Source organism: Terrapene carolina, unplaced genomic scaffold, assembly GCF_002925995.2.
Source record: "Terrapene carolina triunguis isolate 2854851 unplaced genomic scaffold, T_m_triunguis-2.0 Scaffold236, whole genome shotgun sequence".
NCBI lineage: Eukaryota > Metazoa > Chordata > Testudines > Emydidae > Terrapene > Terrapene triunguis.
This window is the reverse complement of record NW_020664587.1, coordinates 13,773,611-13,787,911: the sequence shown is the minus strand read 5'-3', so window position 1 is coordinate 13,787,911 and position 14,301 is coordinate 13,773,611. Positions and strand designations below refer to the sequence as shown.

General features: G+C 52.1%; 1 protein-coding gene across 1 annotated transcript in view; it reads right to left on the bottom strand.

The window, feature by feature from the left end:
- Nucleotides 1-904: 904 nt before the first annotated feature.
- The window catches only part of COL9A2 (collagen type IX alpha 2 chain), a 40,816-nt gene continuing 27,419 nt past the window's right edge, over nt 905-14,301 (bottom strand). The window contains exons 21-32 of the mRNA XM_024199257.2: nt 14,041-14,094; nt 13,263-13,316; nt 12,441-12,494; nt 9,664-9,735; nt 8,631-8,666; nt 7,592-7,636; nt 6,319-6,351; nt 5,163-5,309; nt 3,429-3,483; nt 3,146-3,334; nt 2,512-2,589; nt 905-1,816 (exon numbers count right to left, since the gene is read on the bottom strand). Of these exons, the coding sequence (XP_024055025.1) occupies nt 1,611-1,816; nt 2,512-2,589; nt 3,146-3,334; nt 3,429-3,483; nt 5,163-5,309; nt 6,319-6,351; nt 7,592-7,636; nt 8,631-8,666; nt 9,664-9,735; nt 12,441-12,494; nt 13,263-13,316; nt 14,041-14,094 (1,023 nt within the window). The 3' untranslated portion in view covers nt 905-1,610. The remainder of the gene's footprint in view (nt 1,817-2,511; nt 2,590-3,145; nt 3,335-3,428; nt 3,484-5,162; nt 5,310-6,318; nt 6,352-7,591; nt 7,637-8,630; nt 8,667-9,663; nt 9,736-12,440; nt 12,495-13,262; nt 13,317-14,040; nt 14,095-14,301) is intronic.

The window sequence follows — 14,301 nt, the reverse complement described above, 5'->3', positions numbered from 1 at the left end:
GCTAACAATGCTTCCTGACCTCCCAGCGGGGTTGTGGGATTAAATCCATTGATGCTGAAGAGCTGCGAATGGGGGCCAGATAAACTCTTAGACAGGGTAAGAAGGAAGTGACCATTGATTTCAATGGGAGTTAGGTGCTTAAATACCTTGGCAGATCTGGGCCCTGTGCCTTAATTATTTTTTTAAGGGAGCAAGACCAGTGATTGAATGGGTCATGGAGATTGCATGACCCTTTCTCTCCTAGAGATGATCCCTGCAGCTGAGGGACAGTGGTGGGGCAGTGTGAACGGAGCATGCCCGGCTGATGCCAAGACTCTGAAGTTGCTCTGGATGAAGGGAGGACTTTAGTCTCCAGGGGTCTGTCACCAGCCCAAGAATCAACTTGATAACGGGGAAAATTAGGACTAGAAACAAAAAAAAATTAAAACTTCTGCCCATCTAAATCCAACAAAAAATAATTCCACCAGTTACCTTTATTTTGTGGACAGCTGTGCAAGTTTATTACAGTCTAACACACAGGGTATCAAATGTAAACAGTATTGCCACTTGGAATTTGAGACTCTTTTGGGTCAGCACCTTGGACAGCTCCTGAAACTCAACTCTCTTTCTCTCTCTCTCTCTCTCTCACACACACACACACACACACACACACACACACTTACTTTCCTTTGCCAAGATCCCAATCCCACTCCAATCCCAAGAAGAGCCACACTTTCTCCCCCACACAAAATAAATAACTCTTGTTAATGAAGTTAATCAAGAGGCTGGAATAATTTCAACAGGGAGGGTATTTAACCCTGCAGGAACCCACCAAAAATAATAACAGCAATAACAATACAATTGCGTTTTGTTTAAAAACCAAACCAACAAACCCCTATTTTGTTCAAAGAAATCAACGCATTGATTAAGTTCATTAACGTTCCATCTTGATTTTATTGTCCATTTGTTTTGGAAAAGTTGGTCTTTTTTATTCTTTCTTATTTATAAAACAATCCTATTTTACAAAGATTTACAGCTCGGGGCGCACCTGACACTGATCTGGTGATTCAGTTAAATATTAAACCACAATTATTTTGTCTCTTAAAAATAGCACCAAAAAAGGGCACACACAACAATAAACCCTCCTCCCCTCCAAATAGAACATCAAAGAATAAGAAAATATTAATAAAAGGCAATTTATTTACTTTAGAAGGGTGTGGAAAGTGGGGAAAATCAGAATGAGGTAATTAATCGACCCTAACACTAAGTACAAAATATTGGAGTAAACCACCCCTTCACCCCCACTCCTTTGTTCCTCTGGATCTTTCCCCTGCCACAATCCAAGGTATCTGAGCATTTATATTATATATAATTAAATCCCCATTGGTGCCTTTTAGTCCCCTTGTTTGGGTTTTCTCAGGTTGGCCAAGTGCGGTCTTCATACCAGAAGAGCGTGGATGGTTTTGATACCCAAGCATATAGGCGTATCATCTATCTTGTTTTCATGTGTTTGGAGTTCCCCATTTCTTTGGTTCCTAGCCCCGGCCTGGCCATGTCTTGATGGTGCGTTGCCAGCTTGGTCTATAAAAGTTCCCGTTTTAATTTTCCCCAAGGATGCTGGCACATGTCACTCAGTACGAAGGTCCCTTGATGGTGCCTGGTTCGGTTAGGCGCCCTGAGGTGAATGCAGAGGCTCCTAAGCAGGCGGCCAGCTCGCAGAATCCAGGAAGACCAGCAGGCCCAGGTAAACCAGGTCGGCCTGCTTCTCCAGGGACTCCAGGGGACCCTCGCTCTCCGTCTTTGCCATTGATGGCATGTCCAGGAATGCCAAGGAGACCTAGAATGAGAGGAAACACTCAGTGTCCAGTGGTGTATATTCCAGGACAGGTCCCTCTCATCTGACTTAAGAGCTCACTGAAGTCAATGGAAAGATTCTCATTGGGCTTTGGATTGGGCTGCACTTGTGGAAATTGCCCAGTTCTTCCCAGGCAGGGTACAATTAACTCCCACGGAAATCAATGAATTTCCTGCAGGGGAGAAAGTCAGGCCCTGGGACTCTCTCACTTGTCAGGGGATCGTTAGCCATAAACATCAAGTGACATTTTAAGCAACCAAGTATCTTGGCATCTTCCCATTGGAGGCCTCCCGGTTTCCTATATCTGAGCCCTGCCCTGAGCAAGAAGACAATGTCTGCTGAGCTGGGAGGACGGGCAGTTACTGGCTGGTGTCACTGGGCTGGTCAGGACCGGGGTTCATCCATAGAGTTGTGTGAGGAGGGCCTGAGGATGGGAATAGTAGAGGGGACTGTGGTACATTGGCACAGCTGTTGGGGGCCCAGGACTGGGATAACAGGAGGTCAGGATGGAGGGGCATTGGCATAGAGGCATGAGGGGAGTCCAGGACCGGAACAGCTGGGGATGTCACCGATCAGGACTGAGAATGTGTTTATGCCACAGGGAGTAGCCTCTGTACTCTTAACCTTCCGCTCCCAAACATCGGAATAGGGGTGTCAGATTTCGGCAATGAGCCTACCTGGGATACCTGGTGGTCCCGGCATACCCTGATGTCCGCGCCCGATCTCACCACGCTCTCCTTTCTCCCCTCGTTTCCCTGCGTGAAAAAAGGGGGAGATTTGTCGTGACCGCAGCGTAAAAGTGATGGCTTAATGCATCCAAGGAGAGGACCTGGGGGGTGCCCTGACAGGCAGCTTTGTGCAGGGCCAGAAGAGAACTCAGTGACGATGGGTTGCCAAGAAGGAAGAGGAGAAGGAGGAGAAATCAGCCCAGGAGTGTGTGTGTTTGTCCCAAGGGAGCCTGAGTCTACACAGAGACAGCAAAATAAGATCCAGGGTCCCGCTAGTAGAATATACAGGGGTCGTCTGGGGGAAAACATGGTTTTGAAAATCCCATCATATGACTAAGCTGACCAATCAAAAATGCCCATTGGGGATTATATAAACAAAATACAACCTGGGGGGGGGGGAATGAAAAGTGTTTTAACAAAAAAAAAAATCAATTTTGGGGGGAAAATGGCCAAATGTTGTCAATGTTTTATTTGCAATGGCAGTTTCTAATCAGGAGAGGAGGGGGCATGAAGAGGGCAGCCCCTTCCCTCTGATCCCCCATGATTCCCCGTCTCAAGGCAGCAGTGCCAGTGTCTCACTCACCTTTGGGTCCGGTATTGCCGATCTGCCCCGGGGCTCCTAAAATGCCCGGGATGCCGCGCGGTCCAGCATGCCCATGCGGGCCTTGTTCACCAGGTGATCCAGGGAGCCCTGGGGGGCCGGGCGGCCCCATCACGCCTGCTCCTCCCAGTGCTGCTCTCTTGGCGCTCACTGCCAGCTCTGCCAGCTGCTCTGTAAGGCAGATGCAGGGAGCATTGTGGTGGGGGGCTCAGCTGGGGTTCCCCACATCAGGGTGAGAGGGGGTGGGGCCCATGCGTCTACTCACCTTGCAGCATCTTCAAGACCACGTCAACGATATGCTGGTCCCCAGCATCCCGGCCCTGAAAGCAGGAGAGAGGAGAGCCGCTCAGAGATTCGGCTGCCTGCTAAACAGAGACTAACGCTCTTTCCCAGCGGCTCGCTGCAGGGCCAACCCCACCCTCCCTGGTGATACGAGTTCAGTTGCACTGCCTGGGGCGCCCCATTGGCTAGGCTGTCCCCACGAACGCAATCAAGACGGGCTGCTTCCATTCTGGAGCCTGGGAATCCAGCAGCCACTGGACGGATCATCTCACCTAGCAGGGCTATAGTATTCTAACGCAGGGCTTCTCCAACTGGGGCCTACAGGGACTTCCCAGGCCATCCCTGACCCCCATAGGTTCAGCTGTAGGGAACTTGTGTGTGTTCAGGGTCTGGGTGGGGTGCTGTAATGGCATGCCCGGAGATGCAGTAGCTGGCAAACCAGCCAAGTGTCCTACACACGAACATGCCATGTGCTGGCTACGGATAGAACCGAACACACCTATTGGTGGGGAATATTGCGCTGTGGAAACCTGGCCCCAGGCCACTATCACTGCCCCTTGAATGACCTGCTGCTAGCTAGGGAGGGGGAGGTCTCTACCTGGGGGTCACAAGCAGGTGTCAGGGACCATGACCACCCCGTCCATCTCATGCTGCTGAATGGGAGGGAGATCCGATGGTGGAAATGTGGGACGTAATATGGCAAAGCCGGAGAAGCCCTAAGCTGAGGGGCAAGACTTGGATCCGCCAGCTCTGTCCGACCTGCAGGCTGAGGGTTTGTTGTTGCTGATTTTTTTTTTTCTAAATCTGTGAATTTAGGGCAAAATTCACCCCTGTGCAGAGGAGCCAGCACAAGGCTGAGGCATCGCTTAAGATGCACTTCAGCCCTATATTGAGAACTTAGGGAGTGCACAGATGTCGGGGTGAAACACCCAGAGCAACAATAAACAGCCATTTCGAAGGTGCTCTGAACATGTGCACGTGGCAGGGAGGGGGAAACGCATCCCTTGTTTAACCCTATTGACTAGGCCTGTGCACCAGAAAGCACCTTCTATCCTCTGTCCAAAGGGACCTATACTATCCATAACGGCTGCAAGTATACCAGCAGCAAGTTTTAACCCGCTGCCGATGGAACGAGGGTGCCTCAAGTCACACAGCAGCTAAACCTTTGGCACAAGCTCACATTTTCAGATGGAAACACAACTCCCCAGCCCTCCCGCGGTCACTCCTTCCACATAAAACCTGCATTTGAAGCATTGGCTCAAGTGACATGATCTCTCTGCAGTAATCCAATGATTCAGCCAGCTGGGCCTATCTCTGCAGTGCTCCGTATTGGCCATAAGAGGGCACTGTTGCCCAAATCCTATTAAAGATACCTACCTGCCTGGCTCCTACTGATTAGGACTCTCCAGCCTGTACCTGGGGCCAAACAGAAGCTGCTCCTGCTCCAATGATGTCCGTGAAGCTCTGGCTATTAATGTCAGTGGAGCGGGGTCAGGCCCAGATCCCCCCCACCCCGACATTTGTAGAGCTAAATGATGAGACAAAGCTCTGGCTGGTTTCATTTCATCTCCCCACCCACCACCACCAACCTCTTCAACCCCATCCCCACCAGGAGACCAGAGGGTTAATCTCAGTGATGTCCCTATGGATTTAAGGCACCTTTCACCCTGGAACAGGCAGGGGGCCCAGCCAGGGTATGGGAGAGGGAGTTACTCACCAACACGCCCTGTTGCCCGGGCATTCCTGGCACACCGCGCTCTCCGTTGAGCCCTCGAGGGCCTGGAGGTCCTGGGTAACCTCTCACGCCAGGTGACCCTGCGTCCCCAGTGGGGCCAGTAAAGCCAGGCTCACCGTGGACACCTTGCTGTGATGCACACAGAGAGAGAGGGTCAGCAACAGGATAATCTGAGGCCAATTGGTCTGGACGCTAACGATGGAGCCGATCCTAAACGTCAGCACTTTGGGGGAATCCAAATTTGATAGCTGGATGTACAACGGGATGGCCCAAAAGCCTGGATCTGACCGCTGGGGGCATTTGGATCCTGTTCTGAATATGGTGGCTGAGGTCTCTCTCTCGCTAGAGGAAACATATTCACGCTCCCACCAGAGAGCAAAACACACAGGACTTGGGTCCAGTCCTCAACTGGTGTCAATCCCTGAAGCTTCATTGAGTTCCACAGAGTTATGCCCATTCACATCAGCTGAGGATCGGGCCTTATATTCTTTAAAACAGCTGGTTTCATGAAATCAGGTGTCTAGGCTTATTCTTCTCCTGTCCCTGTGAATCTACAGCTCCCACGAAGTGCTGGGATCCCTGGAGCATGATGTCTTCTGTGTGTCCACATGACAGACACAGCGATAGACACGCTTCTCCCAAGCCAACCTCTGCTAACATGTTTCTCAACCCTGACCCAAAGGGACCCAACCTGGAGCTCAGACTCCATCGCCCCATTCAGCCCTTGGCGCCTCTGCTGAAGCTTCCAGCAAGGAGGTTTATTGGTGGCAATGGTGCTTTATGCAACGCAGGCATCTCTCCAGTGGGATCTGGACATCAACTGCCCAGGATTCCTTCAGCTGCATAGGCTGGTGATGTGGGATGGCCCTGCACTGGGATCATCCACAGACCACTTAGAAGCTTGACCCCTGGAACCGAAACAGGATCATGACATGCTGAGTCCATCCTGGTTCCTCGTAATTGTCCAGTTTTCTGAATCTCTTAGCACAATTACAGAGAGAGAAGAGTTCCTGCCTGACCCCCACCAACCCCCACAGACTCCATCCAGTGATCGAATGAGTCACGAAGGGCTATCCGGAGGGAAAGCTGAGAGCAGAGGGGCAGCGAGTTGTTAACTCCTAAATTCACAGTTACTCACCTGACCCTTTGGTCCTGGCTCGCCTGACTCCCCCTAGGAATAGAGGAGAAAGGGAATGTGATTGGTAGATACAGCCACGAGCCCTTGTGTTACCGCTCAGCACCCTCCCCTGGGAGATCACAGCATGAGAGTGTTGGGCTGAAAGGAACCTCGAGAAGTCATCAAGTCCAGCCCCTGCATTGAGGCAGGACGAGGTAAACCTGGACCTTCCCGAACAGGTGTTTGCCTAAGCTGTTCTCAAAAACCTCCAATGACGGGGATTCCACAACCTCCCTTGGAAGCCTGTCCCAGAGCTTAGCTACCCTGAGAGTTGGAAAGTTTTTTCTCATATCTAACAAATTTCCTTTGCTGCAGATTCAGCCCATTACTTCTTGCCCTATCTCCAGTGGACAGGGAGAACAGTTGATCACCATCCTCTCTAGAGCGCTTAGCATCTCCCCCCTCAGTCTTTTTTCCCCAAGACTCAACATGCCCAGTTTTTTAAACCTTTCCTCATAGGTCAGGTTTCCTAAACATTTTAGCATCTTTGTTGCCCTCCCCCGGACTCTCTCCAATTTGTCCACATCTTTCCTAAAGCCGGGCACCCAAAACTGGACACAGGACTCCAGCGGAGGCCTCACCAGTGCCAAGTGCAGTGGGACAATTGCTTCCTGTGACACTCCTGTTAATACACCCCAGAATGATATTCGCCTTTTTCGCAACAGCATCACACTCTTGGGTCATGTTCAGTTTGTGATCTTCTATAGCCCCCAGATCATTTTCCGCAGTACTATCACCTAACCAGCTAGCCTCCATTTTGTAGTTGTGCATTTGATATTTCCTTCCTAAGTGAAGTACTTTGCACTTGTCTTCATTGAATTTCATCTTGTTGATTTCAGACCAGTTCTCCACTTTGTCAAGGTCCTTTCAAATTCTAATCCTGTCCTCCAAAGTGCTAGCAACCCCTCCTGGCTTGCTGCCATCTGCAGAGTTTATAAGCATACTTCCCCACTCCATTATCCCAGTCGTTAATGAGAATATTGACTAGTACCAGGGCAGCAACAGGGTCAGCATCTGCCCTGATTGTTGATGGATCCTCTGGATTTCAAGAGGAAGCCTCCAGAAATGCTGTCATGCAGCCAATGGGGCCAATGTAACATCAGGACGCTGCACTCTGGTGTAGCAATGTGTGCTGTGGCATGGCTCAGTAATGTTGGAGCAGCATGATGGCATGACACACACACACACACACATCCACGGGCCAGAAGGAAGCTTTGTCCAGAGGTTACCTTACCTTCTCACCCTTCTCCCCGGGAAGGCCTTCCACGCCAGGGTCTCCCTAGAGGGAAAGAAAACCGAGTCAGTCAATGCGATTCATCCCCCTCTACCTCCCACCCTGGGGAGAACAATTTCAGTCATGCATCCAGGGCTATCTTTTCAGCTTAACCAAGTCTCCGGCGTGAGGCCTGCAATTTTGCCTTTCCAATCATTTGCAGATGCTCTAGGTTACTGAATTGGGCAAGTGCCTGATTTGTGGATACAATCAAATCATTGGAGATCTAAAATACCTACATTATATTTAATAATTTGCTGGGCCCATAAAATGAGCAACAAACCAGAAGCCAGTGTTTAAAAGCCCGGCCCTGCATGAAAATGATAAGGAAACAGGAACTATTCCATGGGTCTATCTCAAGGATTAGCCATGTCGTGATAGGGAACACCTCAGACAGTAGGGAGAAAGTCAAGCATCAGAGTGGTCAGGAAGGAAAATGTCCACCCCCAGGTGCAGCACTGAATAATTGGCCAGATGCATCTTCTGAAGCATCTGGTACCAGGAGGAGAACCCCAGAAGTTGATGACCCAGTGCCAGTGTGGCCAGTCCTAAACCCCTGTGACCCTTCCTTTTCCTGACCAAGACTTTGAAATAACTCAGAGAGAGGATTTTACATGCGACTCAGTGCAGGCTGGGATACAATCGGTGGGAATAGAGTGACTTTCTGCTCGGTGCCCAGCAATGCCAAGTGCAGCCTACAAACTGGCGAGGCTCTGGGCTTTGCTGCTGAGTTTGCGTGTGCTGTATTAACGGCTCCAGGAAGCCCAGCATGATACACAGCTAAGAGCCACACTTCCAGGGTTTTAACAACCACTTAGGATTTAACACACAATGATGGTGACACGGGACCCAAGCCACTGAGCCGTGGATTGCTCGGGTTGTTCTAGAAGGTCATTAGAAATGAGCTCCCCACCCGGGAAACACTGTGGCCAGTATCTCTCCAGCCCGCAGTCCCCAACCGGGTCAGCTTCCCTGAGCAGTAAGAAGGTCATTTACTTACGATGTCACCTTTGGCTCCAATTTTTCCTGGGGAGCCCTAGACAAGAGAGCAGAGAACAGTCAGGACCTGTCTGTGTGATGCCACGTCTGTGTCTTGGCTCGAGAAGACAAGGTGTGTTGCACCATTGGTGTTTTACATCAGAGGCAGAATGGGGGTGGGGGTAACACACTGAGCAGGGGGCAGAAAGATCCCTCAACATCTTTCTAACCAGGACTTTGGACAACCAAAATAGCCTCCCTAAAACCTCCCTCCCGGGTTACACCGGACCAAGTGCTTTGGCTGGTTTCCCCTAGCTATCCAGCCTGGCTGGATGCTGTGAATAAAGCCACTTACCCCTTCCATTAAAACTGGGCTTTGGGGCCAACTTTTCAGCCAGGCTTTCACTGGGTCTCCATGTTTGTGGGTTCAAAGAACTGCAGGCTCGGTGCTACCTCAGCATTCATTTGCGCTCCCATTTTAAGCCACTTGGGTGTGGATGGGCCTGAACCATCCCATGCCCATTGAAGCCAATGGGAAACTTTCCCGTGACTCCAACTGGGTTAGGATCAAGCTTCCAGGTTCCTGACTGGGCTTGTAAATCAGGGATGGACGGAGCTAAAATGTGACTGTAAAGAACTGCCGGGGCAAGTTCATTGCCACTCCATTGCATGAGGCAGGACAGCCGACCCAGCCCGTCAAACCACAGGAGGCAAAGCAAGAAAGATCTGCTGGTGCTGGGAGCTGAGCCCAGCCTTCACCTGCGCCGGGAAGTCATATCCTCGGGCCACGCAGACATTCCCATTGCCACAGTATCCAGCCATTCATCCATCCACTGTCCCCATCCACAGATCTATCCGCTGCATCCACCCACTCACCACATCCACTGTCTCTATCTACAGTCCCCATCACTGTAATCTAAACTTTTGCAGACAGATTAAATCTTCATGGGGAGGTCCCTAGTGGACTTCATGGATCTCACCTCCCTTCTAATCATTGCTTTTAGCCTCCGCCCGCATCACTGTCTTGCCCCCGGTCAGGAATTTCATGATGTTACCTTGTCTCCTTTGACACCTGGCAGGCCCTGTGGCCCCGGGATCCCTGGAGGACCTTGCTCGCCTTTTGATCCCTGGAAATCAAGGAAACAAAATGAGAAAGAAAGAAAGAAAGAAAGAAAGAAAGAAAGAAAGAAAGAAAGTGTGCGGATGAAACCAGCAGTAGGAAAGACACAGACCTTCAGGGGCGGGGCGGGTGGCAGCTCTGGTGAGGAGAGCGGGGCCAAGAGTAATTTGCGGCTATTCATTTGAATCGGATGCAGCTATGTTCAAGGCTACAGCGAGGTAGATAGCGAACGAGTGAGTGCATTCTAGACGAAGAACATAAGAACGGCCGTACTGGGTCAGACCAAAGGTCCATCCAGCCCAGTATCCTGTCTGCCGACAGTGGCCAATGCCAGGTGCCCCAGAGGGACTGAACCTAACAGGTAATGATCAAGTGATCTCTCTCCTGCCATCTAGACTGCCGAGCCACTGGACCCATAACCCCAGCTTTCCCTCTTGCGCCAGTGGGAACAGTAAAACGGGGCCTCCTGCGCCCGGTGCAGCGTGTCCTAGAGGGAGCCCACGGTTTGTACCACGACGTGTTTGTGGAAACCTCAGGCACAGAACTCCAAGGGGACGTGTAACTCCCATGAACACAGCACCACGCGCTGCAGTATCCAGGGGAGGCTAATCCAGCCCTCCATGCGTGTGTTCACCCTCTAGTGACCACGGAGAGGAGGAGAGACCCCTCTGAGTGGCATGGGCTGTGTTTCCTTTGCATCCTGCATGCCAAGATCCTTCTGTCTCCCTCTTAGAGTCACCCAAGCTCCGGCCAGCTGGGCATTTACAGCACCATCCTGGGTCTTCCCGGATCAAGCAAGGTGATGAGGCCCAGACCCTCCCAGGCCTTTAGCACCTAACTCCCATTTCCAGGCCGTACAGATTAGCAGCTGCAGGACAGTGTGGTTTCCTGTCAATCATTTAGCAGCCGTCGCTCCATTTAAACAGAGTTTCCTATTCAACTTGTTAAAGAAAGCAAAGGGGGGCCGTGTTTTTCTCTCAACCTCTTGTGTCTTTGAGATGAGCCCAGGAAATGGGAAGGTCTCTCCCAAACTAGCCTTTCTTTACAGTCTCCCTTAAACCCTGCAGGGAGAAGAGCAGGGATGGAGTTTGTCCTCCAGGAGGGGACGCTCTAGCTCCCAGATGATTTATCTCCGAAAAGGCGGGGGAGGGGGTGCTTCAGAGCCCGCCCTGCAGTCAGAAACTGCCCAAGAGCAGAAAAACACACTCCCTGCTGTGTGTCCTTCTCCCTCTGGGCTGGGGAGGAGACTCACTCCCCGCTTTGGTCAAAAACACCCAGCCGGCCATTAATCCCTGAGAGATTCTCTCCTGCTGCCTAATCCCCTCGCCGTCTGGCCACTCGCAGCAGGGGCTGGGCTGGGCTGGCTCAGTCGCCCCTTCATGTTAAATTTATGCCTCCGTCCCAATTAGTGCATGTGCTGGTTCTTTCAAACTGCACCCTGGTGTGCAAAGGCCAAACCTTCCCGGACATGGGGCCTCTGTGTCACGTGCAAAACACGTGTGCGGCCGAGAGCCCAGTCTGTGTGCTGCCCTCCAGCACAACTACGAGCGCTACTTGGAGCCTACATGTACGCACAAGGGTGGATAACCGCAAAGCGCAGCCCTCTGCACTGAGCCGTAGGAAGTTTCGAGTCCATTGCATGCCTGGCTTCCTTGCTCTCCAGTGCGGGGGGCATAAAATACTAGTCACGATCCCTACCTCTTATACAGCACTTTTCATCAGAAGATCTCAAAAGACATTATGTAGATCAGCAGCAGCATCCCCGTTTTACAGATGGGGAAACTGAGGCACGGAGAGGGGATGTGACTTGCTGAGGGTCACCCAGAAGGCCATGAATGGAACCCAGAGCTCCTGAGTCCCAGTCCAGTGCACTATCCCCTAGAGCACACCACCTAGGGGTGTGGGTGCCTAGGGGCAAGGTGTGGGTAGATTATGAGAGGAGACACAGGATTAACCCCTTCCTGCTAATGCATTCCTCCCTTCCATAAGTAGCTTAACTGCCAGGCTGCAGCATCTGGGTCCCCATCCACCCTGTGCTCCTGCGTGCAGCACAGCGCACCTGTGCTGGGCAGGGTCAGCAGGATGCGTGTGGCACTGAGGGCGCAATCCTTGTAATGCACTTGGTACACAGCCTCAGAAGGCAATTGCAGTGCAGGCCACCATCAGAGATGTGCCAGGGTCACACTGCGGATTTCTTCTCCCTCCGAGCAATGCATGTAAAACTTCTGCCGCTTCCAAACGACAGGGAGATACCGGAGTGCCCGGCCCAGCCCGGGAGCCGCAAACCGAGCAGGACTCTTCCTGCTCCGTTGATCCCCCTGGCACATGCTGATTCTGGACCCCAAATCCAGAGAGCGGCTTTGCTGGCCATTCACTTTGCAGGCTCGTCTGCTGCTACATTGGCCTTGCAGTGAGTGGTAACAAACCTCCGTTCCACTGGTGATCTCAGCAGACCTGACGGGGGATGCCCACTGTGTCCTCAGTTCTCTGCCCTACAGTGACTCTTCTCTGGCTACAAACCTGATCCAAGCAGTGCGATCCCCTGCACTGAGCTCTCCCGGGGGTTCAGAAAAGCGGCTCCCTGAGCTCGAGCCCTGGACACTAGGTTTTTGCTGGGGTCGGGGAGGAGGAAAGGGTAGAGGGCCGTTTCCTTCCCCAGGGACTGGCTCTGGATCGTTGCACGCACACATATGCAATCAAAGCCACACTCACCACTTTCCCCTGGAGGCCTTGGGGACCCACCGGGCCCCGCTCTCCCCGATCGCCCTGCAGAGAGGAAAGAAAACAGGACCGATTGGAATAGCCAGGGCTGTCGCTGCCCTTCTAGCACTAATCTCTCCACATCATTGCATCCCCGCCTTCCACGCTTTGCACACAACCCTCCTTTGCCTGCACCCAACCCCACCCCCACCGCACCCTCCTTAATACCTGGCATCCCACGAACATGGGGTTCACTCCAGCTTGCCTTCCCCTTTCCCCAGGCCTGGGCACTCTGGGGAAAGGCTGGAGGAGGGGGAGATGGGGCGAGCTTGCATTAGCAGGCTGGGTTCCACACCTGTGCTTGCAATGCCCTCAGCTCTCGCCCTTTCCCCATTCCGGTCCCACTCTTCCCACAGGCAGATCCCAGATGCAGGGACTCCCCCGGGGGGCATGGCTGCCTTATGCTGTAATAACATTTGCCCTTCTAGAGTCCCTTTCACCTGCAGCTCTCAAAGCAAGTTACAAACATTAATGGAGTAAGCCTCATTACCCCCAGGTGAAGAGGTATGGGTTAGACCCAGTTTACAGATGGGGAAACTGAGGCATGGATAGGGGCAGGGACTTGCCAAGGGTGAGCCAAGGATCGAACCCAGGAGTCCCAACTTCCATTGTCTAAACACTCAAACACATTCCCACCCGGATCGAGGAATAGCACCCAGGAATCCTCGTTCCTGGTCTAACTATTACTCTGTTCCGCAACACGACACCCCTGCCAAAGCCAGCGGAGAACCCAGGAACTCTGCCTCACATTCCCTTGCAACTTGCTAGACTTACCTTCACCCCGGGGACACCTTGTGGCCCTGGCTCACCTGGCGGTCCAAGTTCACCCTAAGAAAAGAATACAGAGCAGGGCTCGACTATTGGGATGTGATGGAACAGCAGTGCCTCCTGCCACTCAGCTAGAGATCTGCTGGAGTTACACCGGGGCAGCAGCTGCCTGTCACCTCTCTTGGTACTCAGATGCAATCATTCGCCCTTGGGTGCTTTCCACAGGCAAATCACACGGGGGGGGGTGGCATTCTGTGACTTCCCTGTGCCCCTCCTTGCCAGCCGCACCTGCTGTTGGCAGCAAAGCCAGACCTTTCATTCACACTATTTAATTCAGGGCATCAGGGAATGCTAAACTGGACCTATGACCGGCCACAGGGGCTTCTGGGTCACAGAATATGATACTGGGGCTGGGCAGGGCCCAGGGGGCTCTGGGTATCAGAGAACGTGGCACTGGACCTGGATCTGACATTCTTTTTATAAGTTGGTGTAGGATTTTCAAAAGCCACTGTACACCCTGCCTCCCCCATGGCTTTATTTCAGCCCTTGGGACCGACACACAGGGCTTGGAGATGCAGCCAAAGCCACACCCACAGCTCCAGAGCTTTTGCAAATAGTGAAGGGGGGGCAGAAGGAGGGGTGGAAGCATCTGATTTTGTTGTCAACTTAATAGAGAGACAAAGAAAACCAAACACGAGCAAAGACGGACGAGTACGCCCTCGTGCGCTGATGGGATGGGAGCCAGAGAGTCACAGGGATAAACAGACGGAGTCTCTTTACTTACAATTTTCCCAGGGGCTCCGGTGATTCCTGGAAGGCCACGGGCACCTGGTTCGCCCTGTCAATGAGCCAGAGACAAGATTCACTGTATGTATTATTATTTGTCTCTTGTTATTGGCTAGAAGCCCCAGTCATGGAGCAGGGCCCCATCGGGCTAGGAGCTGCACAGACATGGAACAGAAGAGTTTTCAGTCTAAGCAGAAGACAAGTGACAGACTGACAAAGAGGGGAACCGAAGGAAACAATGAGACAACCATGACAGGCT